Source organism: Lineus longissimus, chromosome 5 (assembly GCF_910592395.1).
Source record: "Lineus longissimus chromosome 5, tnLinLong1.2, whole genome shotgun sequence".
In the NCBI taxonomy this organism is placed as follows: Eukaryota; Metazoa; Nemertea; class Pilidiophora; order Heteronemertea; family Lineidae; genus Lineus; species Lineus longissimus.
Window position 1 is genome coordinate 12,415,585 of NC_088312.1, and position 20,273 is coordinate 12,435,857.

Here is a 20,273-nt window from a genome sequence, read left to right on the forward strand (position 1 = left end):
ATAGTGTTGTTTCTGTCTTCGGCCGAAAGATTTCTTCCTGAAATGAAGTGATTTTCAGTGATTTATGCGCACTATTTTTCGAAGCGAATGGAAAACTGCCGTATGATAAAGTCTCTTCGTGTAGACGATGATTTGTAGCGAGGTGATTTTTGGCCCTGGAAAGGTTTTAATCATGAGACTTTTGTAATTCATTTCAAAGATGAAAAAAAGTTTTTTTTATGGTGCTGTTTCTGTCTTCGGCCGAAACGAAGTGATTTTCAGTGATTTATGCGCACTTTTTTTCGAAGCAAATAGAAAACTGCCGTATGATAAAGTCTCTTCGTGCAGACGATGATTTGTAGCGAAATGATGTTTGGCCCTGAAAAGGTTTTAATCAGCTCAAAACAGAACTGATTTCACATTTCTAATACTAAGCAGGGTAAATCGCAGACTCGACGATTTTTAGTAGATCGCCACATTTACGGCATTTTTTTAAAGCATTCTTGCTGCGGACGGTTGTAGTGTACATCATACCGTTGCAAAAGACGTATGCAACACATGTGCAATGGAGGCCAATACTGTAGAATGAATATGCTTGAATCAGTTTTGGAGAATGGCCACTGCTTCGAATACTTTGACAGGAATATATTAGGCCGGGTCTATTTGGCAAGCGGCTCGCCGAACAGGCATCTTTTTTTGCCCTGCTTGGAGAGCCGCTTGCCTAACAGCACTAAAAATCAACTCTGTTCGGCAAGCCGGGCTTGCCAAACAGGGCAAAAATACTACCCTCTTTGGCGAGCCGGAGAGGTTACAACATGTTGGCCAATCAGAGAGCAGTGACGTCATATTCGAATTTATATGCGCATATTTAACAATGGCCGACTTCCCGCTCTCGATTCAATTTCTGTTACTAAACTCGGGTTTTGGTCAATAATCCATGAAGAAGCATGTACATGTACATGACTGTATGGATTTACAAAAAAGTCATAAACGTGATTTAACTGATAAGCATGTTAAATGCATTAGTGTGCATTTCTAAAGGCGTTTCACTGTAACTCCAGTGTTGCTGACCGTATTGCCACGAATGATAATGAGCTCCTGTATGGTTGAATATGCATGAGTTCGGCTCTCCATCTAGGGCAGAAAAAAGGCGCTGTTTGGTAAGCCGGGCTTGCCAAATAGTTTAACGAACTTTTTAAGTATCAGTGTGGCAGACATGAGAGGGTCCTTTGCTCACATTTTATGCGTGGGCGCTGCAAACCCAGAGCGATAGTTTCTTTGTGTCACCCGGACAATAACGAATCGGCCAACACAAGTACACACACGTGCGCAACGGATAAGATTGAATTTTCCTCATACAAATCGAGATCTAGGTCAATAGGTCTCTATTATTGTTCGATAGTCTATTCACAACAACACTGCTTTCTCTTTATCGGCGTGCTATGAAAACCTCATGTGCAGACCAGCATATAACCGTTATGCACTTAGGTTTTACTCACGAACCAGGCCCACATCATCACTGGTAAGCATTGTTTTAAGCTTTGGCCAAATCCAATTCCAGTAGACCTCCTAGCCTCACACAAATACCATCGAACTGTTGTCACCCTTGGGTCTCAATATATGCATACAACCCCTCCCTCCGCCACCCCAAATACACTCCCTGTTCGTTCTATTATCAGTGCATCCACTCCCTGATAACAATTCCGTATCCATGCCGGTACGTTCCCAGTGTTTCTATTTCTATGTACATCCCACGTATCTATACACATGCCAGACCAAGGGGGCATACACAGTAAAATCACCTGTTATTGTGTCGCTAAGAAACATATTCTGACACGTTTTCCTCGGTGTCCCCTCGCAGGTACTATGTTTCAGGTTTATTCTCTTGGTGAATTACCATGGCACCCCTTTCAGAGGGTGCTACTGGTCTTGGTGCGACAAGTAACCATTCTGTCACACCAGGCGCATCATCTGAACCCGCCTCTGAAAGGGGTGCCATAGAAATTGATAATACACGTTAATCATGCTTACGTACGACACTCAGAAGTATTAAGGAAGCAGGAAGGGGTGGGCGTTTGTGGTTTCTGAGTGTGAGGAGCTATAGGGGTGTATGTTGACTGCAGGCGTGCCTAATCTCTCTTAAAGCACAGTCAACAGACATGTGGTTTCAGTATTAGGTCTTTCATGGTAGTAATGTGAAAATGTGACCAGAATAAGTGGCGAATGGTGAAAGCATTGAAAAAGAAGTAATTTTGTTATTGTTGAGGTACTCGGATGTTTATTAGAACCATGCCGTCCCGAGCTTCGCGCGATATGGACCATTCTGGATAAACTCAATGAGAAAGGTATGGTCATTAGCATAATCTATTACTAGCCCCTGCTCGAGGTAATCTTGCGCGGTGTTGCTTCTGCCCACATACATCGTGCTGGAAAACGTCTCGTACATGCGCCAGACTAATGAGTAAAGAACTTCTGGCTGCGCGAGAAGGTCCTTCTGCGCGTAAAAATGACCATTGCAGAGACTCGTGACGTAGGCATATATTTTTTACAATTAAAAATGCTCTCAAAAGACGATATGGAATGATTATTTATTAACACTTCCTGAACTATATACCTTCTAATTATCACTTTACATAAATAGGTCGGCGTTAGGTCGCGTGCTTTTCTTCCTCGTCACAAAATAGTTACAACCCCACAATCGCGCTATAAGTCCATGATAAGGCCACGGTGACCCGTTTTAAATGTTTCGCCAGCTTCGCTATTTTGCCGCTACGCGGCGCGTTGGGTCCTTGCGTCCAGACTTCAATGTATCCTTGGTTACTCGATGTTATTCTAAAATAGCACCCAAACACAGAAAAGGGTGCGCCAAAAGGTGCCGTACGCCCGAAGCACCCCTTCTGGTACCCTTGTTTCACAGTGATAGGGACAACGCCACCACCGACGACTGCTGTCAACTTCGGTGATTGGGACATGTACCAACCGCAACTCCAAGGCTAATGAATTATCCATCGCCTGGCTTGTTAGGCAGGGTTAGGCCTATAGTTATGGGTGCACTTCATGATGATCAGATCAATCTATCAAACACATGGGTTACCTGTAGCCATCTCTGGTCACACTTCTTATTAGTTTAATTTGATAACAAATTAAAACTGAAACGCGTTGAAACCTACCTCAATCACTAATGGAGACAAATTGATATTAGGAAATATTGCTTTGACATCTACATGTATGCATATCGTGCGTATCACCATTTGTTATTATTGATCTGATCATGATTTTACCATACTGTTTCAGATCTGTGGAATGAGAAGAAATAAAACAAGCTATTTGTGGCAAAGCTGTGATAATCACTAAAATGGCTCCCTCCCAGGCCGGGGTCGAGCACGAAACAATATGGACCAACATGAGGACCATACTGATTCAGCAAATCCACAAACCACACCTCGACGCATTCCTTAACTTTTTAAAAGAGGATCTCAAGATGTCTGATATAGAAGACTCGGTCCTCAAGAAAAGTGCCAACACCAGCAACGCGGCAGCACTCTTCTGGCAGCAGAAACGGAACCTGATGGACTACTTGGAAGAGCGACACTCAAAAGATGGCATTTTCGAATTTCTATTAGACTGGACAAAAAAGGTCCAGATGAATTTGACGCTGGACGGCCATTCTGTTTGTCTGAAGGATCACCTTATGCGCATTCGAAGGGATTGGAAGCTTGCGCGGAATAAAGCGAGGAGGGAAGGTCATCTGGACGAGGGAGAATTCGTGGGGAGGGAGGAGGCACTGAGGAAAGTGAGGGAGATGCTGAGGAGGGAAACAGATATGATATCAGGTAAGGAAAATTCTCAATGCCGTGATCCCGTGAACCTCTTCTTCGACTATAATTGTAAGCAGGCTGGATATGCAGTAGATAATGGCCATGGACACAACTTACAGACCTGCATCATTGTCTCCCAAATCGAAATTGAGTTTGTCATCCGAAGACAAAAACTCGGCTTCTGCCTTTTTGCCAGTGCAGTCGACATTCTTTACCGCCAAAAGTTGGAGTAGTTCGACGAACTACGACTAGGATCGTCCTTCTCACTGAGGTCTGAGAGCAACCCTAACTTGGCAGTGCCGCGCACAAGGTGTAAGGCAATTGGGGACCGGTCTTTCTATAAATCAGCTCCAGATTTCTGGAACAATCTTCCCCCAAACTTCAGGATAGCAGAGAGTTTGCTCGCCTTTAAGAAACTTCGTACACACCTTTTCAAACCGTCTTTTCAATGCACCTAGGAGTCTTAGAGTAATTCTTATTATTTGGGCGCTATACAAATTTACTGATTGATTGATTGATTAATTGATTGATTGATTGATTTGACACAGCCTTTCGCTTAAACCATGATTGAAATGTCTTCATTCCAGGCGTGTTCATCTGCGGGATGTACGGCTGTGGAAAGACAACCCTGGCCAGTGAAGCTGCTAAGAAGGGCCTGAATAAGGTGTTTGACAGATGCTTCATAGATCTCAAGTGCGTATTTTATCGATTTTTTTATTCCATTACTCAACAGTGTGGCGATTCGGACAGTGCCAGCAAATCACTGTCCACTATTGTTACCAAAGCGGCTAGCAGATGACAGCAAACAAAATTGAAATCACATGCAGATTCAACCGCGAATATTTCCTGTTGTATGGCACGCGACGTGGATTTGCTGGTTGCTATTTCCATATGATAGCTCGAACACATATGTTAATAGGTCTATATTGATGAAGCTGTCCTGAATTAGCAGTGAAACCAGTGTTTTTGCAGCCCCACGCCCAATTAAGGGTACAAATTGCGCTTGTCTACCATGTCTGCCTAAGTTGTGATTATCATTGCACGTGCTACCTTGGATAGTATGTACAGCAGAATAGAAAGAAGTGATAACAAGCACTTAGCTCAAAGTGTTTCATAACGTGACTTAAAATGTAGTTTATAGGAGGCAGACTGTCCGCTATGGTTACATGTGGACACTGTCATGACTGTCCGCTGTGTATGGTGTAACCATAGCGTACAGAGATAACCATAGCGGACAATCTACCGTATCTTTTTACATTTTAAGTCACTTTATAGAACATTTTGAGCCAAGCGCTTGTTATCACATCTTCCTACCGGTATTCTGCTGTACAAGCTGCACAAAACAGCCCGTGCAATAATCTCGACAACTTAGGCAATTATGGTAAAAATAAGCGCGAATTGTGCCGTTATTTGGCATAGAGCTAATCTACTTATTCAGGACAGCTTCATCAATATAAACCTATTAACAGATGTGTTTAAGCTATCATCAAGAAATACCTATGAAATACCAATCAGCAAATCCATGTCGAGTGCCATATAACATGAATTATCCGTGTTTGAATCTGCCGGTGCTATCAGTTTCTTTGCTGTCGTCTCTGCTGGTGCTTTGGTAACCATAGGGGACAGAGTCTTGCTGATACTGTCCGAATCCACACACTTAGTTACTTTTAAAAGTTAATTGCCTTTCCAATGATTTTGTACTTCGCAACTTTCGCGTCACTCGTGACTTGGGACGAGCTATAGGAAAGTCAATGCAATGACACAACAACTTTCCTACATAGTTCTCAAATGCAGCTTTCAATCAGTGCTTTGAGCGTCGAGAAAAGTTATCATAAAATCTCATATTAATGATTGCTCGAACAGCCGACGAACACTGCGTAGTGACAATTTGGCCACGGTTTTCCCTTCTTTGAGGTACGCCTCTAATGGGAATCAACGGTGACTTTGTTTCGAAACGATATGTTGCGTTTCAGAGGTATCAAAACAGTAGACGAGCTCTTCTACAAACTGAAGCGGAAATTGGGGATGAAGACGAGTGGTGGCGAAGGGGTCAATTGGTCACAGGTCATGGATCGACTTAAGAACTATGATACAAATGGTAGGTAAACCCAATGGCCTGGTTGTTCAAACCAGTTTCTTCACTAACGCTGGCGCTTACTTAAAGAAAACCTATAAAAATGGGGAGTTTTGAACGGCCCGGTTGAAACCTAAGGCGGGAATAAGCTTCCATCGATAAATGTTAGTAGTTTCGAGTTCCCCTCAGGTAGTTGATTATGCAGCCAATGAGCTGCATCAGAAGTAATTACCAATTTAGTTATTTCCACCACTTTCAGCTGGTCTAAATAAAGACTTGTGCCACGACTGGATCTCACTTGCGTTATTTCCTTCAGTTAAGCCCTAAGTGACCAATACAAGGAATGATGGTTAACCCAGGCATTATGCATTTCCACGTCAGCTCAAGAAATTCAGTTGAGGCCTATTTCCGCATAAGCGTTTTATGTCTATCGTGCACAAGTAAATTTTTTTGTGAGCATCGTGACGTAAAATAGCAAAGGCCTTGTGCGAGATACGCTTCGTAAAACATTAATGTGGAGATGCACACTGACATCGAGCTCTTTTCAGATCTGCTAATTTTTTTTGATGGCGTGGAACAACTGCTAGAACCAAAGGGACAAGATAAGGATTTCGATGAAGGATTCAATGAGGCCAACTCGACCTGTGAGGAGATGATCAGTGTTCTCGTTGACATCATCAATATTCCAAACAGCAGGGTAGGTGACAGAAACTCCGTCGGTTTTCACCCAAAATAAGAAAGTATGGGGAAAGGATGCTTTTACACTCTTGACAGTACCCGAGACCTTTATGTGAGCATGCTCTCATTTGGAAGCAAATTCTGCGACTCCAGCACGGATGTCATGTCCCACCGAAATCAGCACGGGTCTCAAACTCGCACAATGCCGAAATTTGAAAATTTCGGATATTATATTACGATGTGTGATGTACCCTTGCTAGGAGAACCTGCCATAAAATTTTTATCGAACACGAGTCATTCATAGGAGAGATTTCACACTTTTTAGGTTTCCACTTCTGGCCCCCTGGTGGCAAAGTCAAGAATTAGATCGGACCGAAATTCATTGTTAGAGGTCACCTGACCTTGGGGTCCTGTGTACAAAGTTTCAAGTTCTAGCTCTAGCGGTTAAGAAACGTGCCACTGTTTTTGAAACAGGATACAGACAACACAGCGGTGTTGTATAGACTCCTCTACGGTGATACAAAAACCACGAGCTGGAACTAGAACGCATTTGCAATAACTTATCAGTATAGTTTACAACTTTCTTACCGAGCCCATCTTTTGAATAGGTCAAGCTCATTCTGACTTCACAACTGGACATCTGGGCTGACGACATCCACCAGCGCTACCCACCCACCGTCTACGAGGATATCAAAACATTGAGGCGTTCCTTGGAGATCTATCGCCTGGCAAACTTCAGCCATATTGAATGTCAGATGCTGATAAAGAGAGTAGCTCCTGAGGTTAGTGTTTACGTGTATATGAGGCGCGCGGCCAGGGTATTGTCATAAAAACCTTTTGCATTGTGTGTGAATTCAGTACACATAGTTTTAAGGCTAAACATTACAATTTAAATTTATCAATCAGTATTGAATTCCTCAGACATCATATAATGAGCTATTATTGATTAAAGTTTTAAAAATATTACAGACTTCGGAGTTGAGATATGGGACATTCCATAAAGTCAGGGAATTGTCGCAATTTTGGCCTCCCATAGGAGAAATCTACACAATTCTAAACTGGACACTGAGACCACGAATATAAAAAATCTATCAATATTTGCCTGGATCATATTCCAGTATGCTCTCCAGATCTAGAAAAATGCAAATAGCACTCCACTTGGTCAAACTTGGCCTGACAGGTGGCCTTCAAACAGGACACACTCGTTTTTTTAGCTGAGCTGACAAAGTCAGCGAAGCTGGTAATATTACTAAGGGAATGGTGTCCGTCCTTCCTGCCATCCTGCCATCCTTCCATGTCAATTTTGGGCATTTTGTAACCGTAAGACCTAGGCACTTTGTTGACGCTGCTGAATTAGGAGTAGCCCAAGGGGAACTCAGAAACCAAAAATCAGCGCGATCCGACCTACATTCGGCGAATGAGGTCATCGGGAAGTTTAAACTTCTTTCCTTTATACCTCGGGCCACAGAGGAAATATTGTTTTCAAATCTGGCCGAATATTTTTTAATAATTTTTCATTTTGACTTGTAATGGAATTAGTTTAGTTTTCACTGCCAGTTGGCGCTACAGGCACATTTGACAGATTTTTTGACGATTCAAAAGCCCGGGTTATGACGTATAGTTGCGCAGTTGTATTCTGCGCATTGAATTGGCCAGGGAACCAGGCTATATTTCAGCATACCCACTGTGACCAGTGTAAAGATGGAAGATTGATTTTGCAACAAGTAACCAATTTTCTGCTAAAAAGTAGTCAAGTAGGCGATATTATCACTAGTTCCTTTCAGTGGGTAGTCATAAGGTCTTAAGGGAATACTTTCAGAAATTAGTTCTTGAAAATTTGGCCACAATTCTGTGAAAACGATATCGGAAGTGCACGCTCTGTTCGCGATGTATTTTGAAGTGGAGAATTCCCACAGTATGTGCAGTGAATCGGCATGATTCTGTTTGCATATTAGTTTTTAGTACTACGATTCTTACATGAGTAAAAAGTAAACGTTTTAAGCAACACAATAATGTTACTCCCATAAAAATTGATTGCAAATTGACCGAGCTACGGCATTCTGTTCGGCAATTGTCAGCGCTGATAAAATACATTGCATGCTAATGCATGCCAAATGGCACACTTTAAAAAGCGTTCATTGGACAACGTAGGGAATCACCAGAAATGACGTCATCGCTGGTCTAAATCTTCTATATAATAATATTAGAAGGGGGACGAATAAAGTCACACTTAGAGGCGTTGGATCGCCTTGAAATTTTGCATGAATAGTGGTTTTTAAACATCAATACTAAAACACCAGATTCCTGTTAGAGCCCACAGGGACAAACGCAAGAGGAACTACGTGCTTCTTGTGACTCCACATGCGAAGTGATCTTTATTCCAACATTATTATAAGGGTGAACATATAAACCACGTGACTCCGTAAATGCATGTCATATTTCACTACAGTGAATTTGTCTACGGTGGCCTGTAAACCTAATTTACACATCCTCCGCCCCGGCCAACTGCGCTGCAATTTTGCTTCTCGTCGCTGCCACCGAAGGGCGCTTGCTACATCTTAGCTCAGGTTCCCCGGGATCATCACATGACTTTAATTCACTTAACACAGTTTGTCTAACAGATTCTGATCTGACTTCTAACGGATACAACTTCGAAATTGCTCTGCTAGTAAAACAATTCCCACTTTTTACTTTGGCTGCTCTGACTCTACTGTCAGAGCCGAACAATAGCTCAGTTACAAGGCCTAGTTTCCAACGTGTACGGGGTATATTGTCCTCATGAACCTGTACTACATCACCTACACTAATGATATCATCACTTGGACAATGTTTACGCACTTGGTAAGCGTGTCTCTCACGTAAGCAGCTTAGGTATTCATTCTTGAACCTTGTCACAAAATGAGTGTGCAATTGAGCGCGCCTACGTTCTGCCCTCGTAATGAAGTCAGCAGTCCCAACTTGTGACCAATCAGGGTCAGTTTCATCAAACAACTCATGTGGCAACTCATCAGTCTCGTAGCCAAACAATAGCATTGACGGTGTCAGAGGTTTGGGATCTTCTATTGATCCACTTGCATACGTCAATGGCCTATTGTTTAGGACGGACTGAACCTCTTTGATTAATGTGTACATTTCTTCAAAACTAATCAATGCCCGGCCTAACACTTTCCTGAGTACTGACTTCATTACGCCTATGAGACGTTCCCAAGAACCTCCCCACCAGGGGGACTGTACCGGTATGAAATCAAATCTAATGCGCTTTCCAATAAAATGCTCTTGCACTTCTGAACTCGCCACACGCCTAACTTTTCGATTTCACTACTTCCCGACGTGAAATTGGTTGCGTTGTCGGAGAAACACCTATCTGGAACAACATAAGTGCCACAATGCCTTCTGAATGCTTTGATGAACGAATCGGCGCTCAAATCATTGACCAGTTCAAGGTTTACACCTCTAGTGCCTAAACATGTAAATAAACACACGTAAACTTTGAACACATGTCCATCGCGATCTTTCACTAGAAGATGTCCCGTGAAGTCCATACCAATGTTACTAAACGCTTTGGTCGCATCAATACGGTATTCGAGTAGATCAGGGCTATGTGGTAACCGGTTCGCAGTGCCGGTAACACGTTTACAGATTACATATGATTTCAACACTGACCAAACCTCTGCCCGCGTTGCAGTAATCCAATACCGTTTTCGCACAGCAACTACGGTTGAACCTAATCCAGCATGAAGAACGCGCGCATGCGCTCTTTTGATCACAAGTCTAGTAAAGTGGCATTTCCGAGGTAACAACACAGGTTTACGCGCATTACTGTCTAGTGACACAGCATTACCTAATCTCCCCGCGCCACGAAGAACACCTTTTGTGTCTAACACAACATTCAACTGTTGCACAATACACGGAATACGTCCGCTTGGTTTGTCCTGATTTAAGTAATCCAAGGCCTCAGAAAAATATGAAGATTGAACTGCTTTCACCCAAAGAGTTTCGGCCTGTTCCATTTCTCCTACGGTTATGTGTTGTGTCTCCCGGCTAATGCGTGCGAATCTCAGAACGTAGACAGTAACATGTAATAGTTGCTCGAGATTATTGAATCTACTGATGTCGATCACTTTACTTATATCCATTGTGATGTGAGGTGGGTCAGACGTGTCAATTTCAATAGCAGCGGCAAGCAATTTTTCTGAATTAAATCCAGACTTCCACAGGTCCCATTGTTCCTGGGTCGCAAGCCAATCTGGACCCGAGTTCCATAGACTAGAAGCCATCAAATGCTTAACGTCACAACCGCGTGATATCAAATCCGCAGGATTATCGCCACTTGCGACATGTCGCCAATCACTGACGTCACTCAACTTACGAATTGTATCAACTTTCATGGCAATCGTACGTTTCAATGTCTTATCAGAGTTTACCCAATGCAGCGCTATTTCTGAGTCTGACCAGAAATGCACCGCCACCTGCTGGTAACAAGGTTCCAACACCGCCATCAAATTACGAGTATACTTCGCACCAAGTACCATTGCGCTTAATTCCAACTGAGGAATGGTCATCTTCGACTTTGGGCCAACAATCTTGCCCTTGGAGCCAAGTAATGTGACAGTTGACCCCTGTTTTATGAAAGCTACAGTCCCAATAGCTGCAGGTGTCGCATCCGAAAAGCTATGTATTTGCACTGGTAGATATTTGTCCATGCCGCAATAACCCAGGTTCGAATCCTGGTCACGGCACCATTTTTAAACATCAATACTAAAACACCAGATTCCTGTTAGAGCCCACAGGGACAAACGCAAGAGGAACTACGTGCTTCTTGTGACTCCACATGCGAAGTGATCTTTATTACAACATTATTATAAGGGTGAACATATAAACCACGTGACTCCGTAAATGCATGTCATATTTCACTACAGTGAATTTGTCTACGGTGGCCTGTAAACCTAGTTTACACAGGTGGTGACACCTTACCCTGATGCAACGTCTTGGTTTTATTCAAAAATTTACTTCAGCGGAGCAGAAATGAGGGATTTTTAATCGGACACTGTCAATTCTCCTTACCACTCACAGAAGCCAAGCCATTGCTGTTAAGTTATGCAGGGGCTTAATCAATTACCTGCACTCCCTGTGGGGTGAATAACATTACCTTTTGAACAGCTGGCTGTAGGGGGATGATTGGAACAGCCGGTATACCTGCTGACCTGCTGAACCCAGATAAATGTTATTTTCAATCCATGATTGCAGGTCACCTGATTTTCGAGATTTCGCGGGAAATTGTAAACAAACGCATGTGTGCAGTTCAAATGTAAACAAAAATGTATTTTTGGTACTTTTGGTTGCTGGACTTGGGTTTTCCCGCAGTTAGGAGCTGGGGTCAAATTGGTGGTCTATTGTTTATGGATGCTGTTTTAGTCAGAGGTAGCCCTTGATATGAAGGGATTTTCAAATATGAAAACGACCCTTTGTATTGTAAATTCCAATCACCTGCATGCAGGACAGGTCAATTTCTCTCAATAAAATTAATTTTGTTGACTCCTGTAATCTCTACCTTATCTAAAAAAAGACAGTGGTGTTAGTCCCAAACTGGTCATTTCTACTTATTTTGACCTCTGTTAAATCAGGATACCTCTCAATTACAGACAGCATTTTGTATCCTTGTGCTGTACAACCCAGCCTGGACATACCACAGTTGTCCATGGAGAAGTCTCATCCTCTCTGACACTTCTTTTCTGTAAAGCTACCGATACAACATACTGAACTAGGGATATCTTCCGTTGCCTCCTGTAATATTTACATACCATGGCTGATTAGTTCAATCATATTTCATCCAGCTGGCAGCTCTGCATTGGAAATCTTAGTGGTATAACGTGTTCTCTTGACCTTCAAACAGTAGTATAAAGCTGATATTTACTACTTTACACCCTCAGTCCTATGTTATTAGGTCATCCAGCTGAGCGCCAGGCCCTTGGGCCTCTTGTTAGGAACTATGGTTCGGAACTGCCTCGCAGATTAATACATGACCCTGCCCTGCATTATATACCAATCGCAACTTTTGTGAAATCAGAATTGTTTTTGGATATTTTAGGCATTACACCCTGTATTATTCTAGTTGTCACTTACTGTCAGCAATGTTTTCTAGCCATGACGAACGTGCTACAAGTTTTATGCTTATTTTGAATACCTAAAATGTCTTAAAAGAAAGTCAAAAAAAACCTCTCAAGCTAACCCTATAGTTTCTTTTGGAGACACGCCCACCCTGGCATGCCCGTGTCCACCCTCATCCCCGCCCAATAAACGGCCCTGACCTGTTATGTTTGCACAAGGATAACAATTCAAAATGTGAATGATTCAGATGAAAAAAAGAAGCAGTCAGTATAAGCAAACATAAATAAGGCTCGCTGATATATGTTTGGTATAAGTAATAGCTTACATGTATCTTTCATTTGTATTTCAGGCGAGTAGGAAGCTGACGACACAGGAATTCGGAAAGATAGCTAACGCCTGTGGCTGTAACGCCCTTGGGGTCCAGCTGGTCGCCAACTACCTCCGGACAATCAAGGGACCTGTGGAAAAGGTTCTTGAAAACATAACGGAGGACTCACTGAAGTTTGACCGAGGAGCTGAGAAGAAGGTAAACTTGCTGTTGCGATTTTTACGGCAGCCTCTAATGCATCATCTTGACCCGCAATATTTTGAGATTGCTAAATCACTCAACCAAACCTAGGTAGATGAAAAGTATCTGGAGTTAAAGCTAGTTCTTGTCTTGGCTATCCCAGGAGAACGAATTTCTGCCTACAACCCTGTGCCCATTAAACGGATTCTAAAAATACACAAACAATTGCATTAGTTGGACCGATGCCAAAACAGGCGACGAGGTTGGACAACGTGCGATCGGCGTTGACCTTTGCCCTCTTTAAGTTTTCATATCAGTGCTATGATTGGGGCACGCGCTGAATCCGTCATGGGTTTGTGGAGCTGGACGCAAGGGCCCAAAGCGCCGCGTAGCGGCAAAAAAGCGAAGCTGGCGAAACATTTATAACGGGTCACCGTCACTTATTATTGGACTTATAGCGCATTTACGGGGATGCAACTATTTTGCTTTATAATGTCACCAGGAAAGAAAAGCATGCGACCTAACGCCGATCTATTTGTATAAAGTGATAATTGGAAGGTATATAGTAGGAAATATCAATAAAATAATCATTGCATGTCGTCTTTTGAGGGCATTTTTGATCGTAAAAAATATATGTGTACGTCACCGGAGTCTCTGCAATGATAATTTTATCACAGCAGTCTCGCGCAAGTAGAAGTTCTTTACCTATTAGTTCTTCACTTATTAGTCTCAACGTCTGGCGCAAAGCCAGACGTTTTCTATTACGATTTCACTACGATGTTTGACCAGAAGGAGCAGTGCGCGAGATATGCTAATGAGCAGACCTCCCTCGCTTGAGTTTCGGAAGAATGTTCCATATCGCGCTAAGCTGACAGGCGTGCATTGAAACTGGTACAGGTTGGAACTGAACATTGAATATGCTGGTGGTGACGCTTTCTGATGAGAAGTTGGTCGTGACTGATGCAGTATCCTTGGACTTGTCCACAGCATCGTTCAATCATTGCTCTCTGAGCTGCCTTGATTCTGTACTTACCCAAATACTGACACCAAATGCCTGTTGACTGTGCTTTAAGAGAGACTGGCGCCATGCCTAGTCTCTCTTAAAGCACAGTCAACAGACACCAACCCCCTCAGACTCAGAAACCACAAACGCCCAACCCTTCCTGCTACCTTAATACTTCTGGATAGTGGTGACGCAAACGCATGACAGTCAGGATGCTAATGCATTTACATGAGCTACTTGCTATTCTTCTACGGCAGGCATTTTAACGTGTGAGCCTTATATCAATCCTAACCAAAACCATTAGCCTTCCTTACTCCTAACACTAACTCTAATCCTAACCCTTCCCTATAACTAATCATAACCCCCTTTTCATCAGTTTAATCTCTCAAATTGCCTCGTGTTGTTACAGTACTGTAAGAATACCCTCTTCGTAAAAAAACAACCCAAAGCTGGCAGCGGTTCCGAGTTTTAACCTGTAAATGGTTGGAACATAATTGTAAGTAAGTTTTGGTTGCTCTTTTTCAGATGACACGGGTCTTCCGTTTCATCTTCAATGGCATGGCTGAAAATTCCCGTAAACTGCTCATCCAGCTCTCTGCCTTCGATTCACCTTTTGATGTAAAGGCCGCCATGAAAGTTACAGGGTCAGGACCATCGAAATTAGCGATTGTCGCAGCTCTGGATGTCCTCATAAAGCGGCACCTATTGGAGGTCGAATACATCCGTGACTCACAGATGTCGGGAAAGATTAGCATCTATGATTTTAGTGAGCATACAAACATTCGACTTTCCCTCCACACTCTCACACAGCAGTTTGCGGATGATATTTTTGTTCGAGATGAGCAATATACCGCCATTAGATTGGAAGCTAACGAAAAAAAACAAGAGCACTACAGGGATATGATTTGTCGACTTGGCCGCCAAGTAGTGCATGATTCTCTAACCGCATCAATGACGCTTTCAGAATATAGAGGTCAGCTCAAAGAATGTATCAATCAGACGATAAATGACGAGAGAGTTTTGCCTTCTTTTACTGACCGAAAGAACTTTAGGGAGCAGTATCACTCGCACGTTGTGATGGAATGGTTCCTGAAACCGAAGAAACGTGCAACATATTACTTCAAAAAAGCACAGTTAGCAAAACAAAAAGGGGACATGGTCTCATTTGTTGGGATGTATTCTTGGTATGCAGATACATTCTTTGACGGCGCTTCCTATGATGCTGAAGTGGTCAAGAAAGTTCTCGAAGAAATAAAAATGGTGCTAGGCGATCAGGTCAACTTTCCACAGAAGAGCGAGCGCGAGGATGAGGGTCGTGCTTTGGTTCGAGGTCACTATTTCTACGTTCAAGCAAGATACCATTTCAAACAAAACGAGCCAGATGATGCCATAGTAGTTTCTAGAAACTGCGTTAAGACATTCAAAGAGTTTCTCGGCTATGATCTAGCATTGGGGCGTGCGTTGAATTTGGCCGGGAGTGCATACCACAGCAAGGGCGATCAGCCAAAAGATGCCTTGAGGTACCATAGAAGGGCTTGTGACGTCCTCGAGAAACTTTCTAAGAGATACAGCGCTGATATACATTTTGACAGCGTCATGTTCTACCAGAATGTTGGCAGCCAGTATCATACCATCGGCAACAAAATAGCAGACGAGATTGATATGAATATCATGTCAGGTGATAGGAAAGAAAAACTGAAGAAAAAGAAGTTGGAAAACTACGAGGAGGCACTTAAATATTACGCAAAAAGCATCGATGCGATCGACTTGTTGCATATGACCGGGACTTGGAATCATGCTTTGATCTTACGGAATAGGTGCACCCTTCTCAGCGAACTCGGCGAGATAGAGCAGGCGCTTGAATCAGCTAAAGATGCCCACGAAATCGCCGAGAGGTTCCTGTTCAAGGACACCTTCCTTCAGATTAAGAGTAACTCGATTCTAGCGACAGCTCATTGTGACATGGCGGAAGAAGCGTTCGGTAAAGGAGATATAGGCAAGTATTCGCTACCTGGGGCACACATGTATACGCGTGACGAAAGCATAAGCTTACTCAATATCGCTTATGAAAAGTAATCGATCTCATCTATCATCAGTGTATATGTTTCGACAGTCAATTATTATTTGTTCTCAAAATCCAAAAAGTCTTACTGGCAAATATTCTCATCTCTGTTAGGTTCTCAGATCTACAAACTGTCCCGTTAAAGAGACAACTTGGGCATGAGATATGTTGCTTATTCAAACACAAATGGCTTGCAGTAAGATATTTTCTTCGAAAAAAACAGAGGCATTGAAAAATCTTTAACTGCAATGAACAGTGCACTAGAACGGAATGAAAGCCATAGATCCACCAGTCCTGACAATTCGCAAGCAATTTCTAAAACCGCCTCGCAAAACGAGCGAGTATTCAGCATTGGTGAGATGTTACATGTTGCGAAGCGCGGTGGCAGGCAGGGGTACTATCCCCCAGGCCACCTAAAACATTTGCTGAAATTGTCCCTTTAATGCAGGATTTGAGGCGCCTGAAATGCTGATTTAGGAAATGTAATATTTCTATAAAAGCGGTTCTCACTTGGAGTTCTACTGGTAAACGTTTAAATGTCTTGAACGGTTACGAACAATGCAGCCAAGCCCGTTCGGACGGGGATCACCTTGGATTTTGCCTCAAATTCAAGATGGCCGCCAAATTCTAAAATAGTAACAACAACCCATTATCTTCAGAAAAGTATGATGAGCAGATGTTTAAAGCAGAGGAGTGCTTCCACGAAGCAGCTAAATACGCCATTAAGATGGGCAGAACAGCTGAAAACTATCGCGTACTTGAGAAACTGATGAGGGACTATAGAAGGCACTTGTATAGCTGGGGAAAGTGCGAAGAAGCTCAAAAAGTCACTAAGGTTTTTGAGGTAGGTAGTAGACGAAATGATTCCAGTCAAGATCGACCTATGTTTGGGTAATTTTTCGAGGTTGAGACCTCCTTTTGTGGGAACCTAGGCCAGGGAGGCCGGAATGGAACTGGCTTGCAAGGATGGAATTGTCACCTTAGGCTGCATTCTCAAGACCTCGTGGCATTGGTAACTGTTGCTTAGTGATCGACGAGCCCAGTTACGAGCGTACCTTTGAGCTACATGCACGCAGCAAATTTAGCTCTTGGTCCTCACATTGGGAGAATGCTCAGGACTGGCCGTGTGACCATAGATTGTTTTCTTGAGACTTGCGGACTTGTGGCGTTGTTTCCAAAGCGTCTGCCAACCACGATGCTTATTCAGTCTTAACATGTTAACGGAGTTGTGGACACTGTTTTAATTTAGGAAGGGACTATTTGGCAAGCCCGGCTCACCAAACAGCGCCTTTTTTCTGCCCTAGATGGAGAGCCGAACTCATGCATATTCAACCATCCAGGAGCTCATTATCATTTGTGGCAACACGGTCAGCAACACCGGAGTTACAGCCGAAACGCCTTTAGAAATGCACACTAATGCATTTAACATGCTTATCAGTTAAATCACGTTTATGACTTTTTTTGTAAATCCATACAGTCATGTACATGTACATGCTTCTTCATGGATTATTGATCAAAACCCGAGTTTAGTAACAGAAATTGAATCGAGAGCGGGAAGTCGGCCATTGTTAAATATGCGCATATAAATTCGAATATGACGTCACTGCTCTCTGATTGGCCAACATGTTGTAACCTCTCCGGCTCGCCAAAGAGGGTAGTATTTTTGCCCTGTTTGGCAAGCCCGACTTGCCGAACAGGGTGGCTTTTTAGTGCTGTTTGCCAAGCGGCTCTCCAAACAGAACCAAAAAAGATGCCTGTTTGGCGAGCGGCTTGCCAAATAGACCCGGCCTTTAATTTATTGCTTTTTTGTATGATTTTAAACAACGCATTGTTCATATTTCAGACCATGTTGGAGATAAAGGGTTCGATTGTTGAAATTCCACCCAACCTGTACCAACGGATGAAGAAAAGAGTCACTGGCTTATTTTGGCAGGAAACCACCGAGGCACTCGGGCGCCCTCTAGCAGATGATTTACCGACGCCATATGAAAAGAAGTTCAAAGATCGAGAAGTGCTTGGACCCAGTGAAACGTTTGGGAGACCCATCCATGTTTCCTGGAGGGACAGAGGCAGACGTTATTGGTGGAGAGTCATGCTGGTGTTTGAACCGTTGCATAGAATCTGGTACAGATGGTTCCAAAGGAGTCAAGGTCAAGGACAAGTACAAACTGCAGCTGCGCAAAAATCCGAATCGTCTGCTACGAAAAGGAAGCAGGACAGCGGAAGTATTGTCCAAGAAAAAAGAAGAAAGATAGACGGCAGCGAGAGTGTTGACCCAGGTCACGTGACTGTACCACAGGATTCAAAACTTGCAAAAGTTTTCGAAGAAAACGATTCAGATTCGTCATCAAACGGAAGTGACGTCACTAATAGGAGGCGGCAAAGGTTAAATGTTCAACGGTTAACACCAGTGAAACCGGAAGAATATGATGAAGACGCGATGTCAATGGTATCCGATGCCTACAGCACTGCTTCGACGCCATTTTATGAAAATTTCGACGAATCCAGCCGACTTGGAGAAGATTCGAGTGGCGAGGCAGACAGTTACAGTGATGCAGAGAGTGGAAATGGAGGAGAGGAAGCTATGAATCTAGATCTGGAGGTGGGGCGCTTGGCGGTTCCTGAGACACATCTCGCCATAGATGACTCGGAGCCATGCGGAACAGACGCCAAACCTCTTCCCATGCCATATGTGAGTTACTCGGAGGACCCTGATGAGGGCACAGGGCAGGCCACAGTCAAGGATGCGGAGGCCTCTAGTAGCGGGTACTTAGCAGATGTAAGCAGTATGCAGGATAAACAGGGTGATGCGTAAATTTGGACTATAAATTGTGGTTCTTTGTATCTTCTGATAAACAATCCGAGTAAACATCCCGCTGATTTGTCAGATCCCTCTGACCCTCTTTGACATAATCCACTTGCATTTTCGCACTTAATTGCCCCAAATGGCAGTAAATTTGATGTACAAGGGAAGACTCGGCAAAACCCCTCAAAATTGTTCACACGCACGTAACGCGCCCCGGCCAGCACATGCCGGACTGGTGTAATGCTAATTGTATAGTCTTATAAAGATATCAGCCCACATGGAGCTCAATAACAAAGTACGACATAGCACTGCACTGAGCTTTGGGTTTTCACCTATTTTTCAAGGTAAAAAAATATCGCTTTGACCTTGCGGAAGCAAATATGAAATTACAAAGAGCACGGACGGGGCTTAGCGTAGTTTTCTGATAGCAACGACCGCCGCGTGAGAACGCCCGGCCTAGTGGTGTCCGGCATTCAGGCTGGCAATCAACTGTCTTGGCTGTTTTTCAAATGGGCTCCCACTGAAGTTGCATTGAAGTGGGAGCGCAGTAGGAGCAGGTATACATGCTTATAAAAACTGGTTGAATTAGAAAGGTTATCAGCTTCTCCAATTGCCTCGTGGCTGTGGTCTCGTCTGAGATTTCGGGAACTGCAACTCGAAGCGCACTGACTCAGTTCTTTCCGGGAAATACCAAGAGCGTTGAGGTAAAGCGGAGGCTGATTAGACAGAATATCCATTTCATACTTGCAGGACTTGCCAACTCATTGACTTTTAAATGCTTATTGCAGATTGATACTGGTGTACTCAAGTAAACAAGAAGAGTGCGCCGACTATAACAATGATGATAGTTGTGCGTCCAATCTGCGTTTCCACATGCGCTGCATATCGGAGAGGGAGGTAGTGACGCGTAATATTGTGGTCTTTAATAAAGCTATTAGAATTCCCAGTCGATCATGCTTTTTGTGTATAGTCAGTACCTCTAAACGAAAGTAAGCATATTACCATGCGTGTAAATGAAAAGGCATGCAGATGCCCATGACCGGTGTTCCTCATATCTCAGTGTTTGCAACAGACTGACTTGGCATTAATTATTTTTATTGGAAGCTTCTCCACAACAGTTGCAACTGCTCCCGGGGCAGTCCATTGCGTCACCTTTATTGGATCTGGATAGGGTGAGGAACGAAGCCGGTCCACTGCGTACGGAATGGAAGTGGCCTTTGACGACTGTCGACCATCG

The 20,273-nt window shown here is 43.3% G+C and overlaps 1 protein-coding gene across 1 annotated transcript; it reads left to right on the forward strand.

Annotated features, from left to right (window-relative positions):
- The first annotated feature begins 1,365 nt into the window (after nucleotides 1–1,365).
- LOC135488278 (uncharacterized) lies at nucleotides 1,366–19,985 on the forward strand. Its single transcript, XM_064772822.1, has 10 exons — nucleotides 1,366–1,501; nucleotides 3,274–3,812; nucleotides 4,385–4,490; nucleotides 5,771–5,895; nucleotides 6,420–6,568; nucleotides 7,158–7,331; nucleotides 13,007–13,183; nucleotides 14,694–16,164; nucleotides 16,890–17,074; nucleotides 18,074–19,985. The coding sequence occupies exons 2-10, from the start codon at nucleotides 3,335–3,337 to the stop codon at nucleotides 19,043–19,045; spliced, it is 3,837 nt and encodes a 1,278-aa protein (XP_064628892.1). The 5' UTR covers nucleotides 1,366–1,501; nucleotides 3,274–3,334; the 3' UTR covers nucleotides 19,046–19,985.
- Nucleotides 19,986–20,273: the final 288 nt, after the last annotated feature.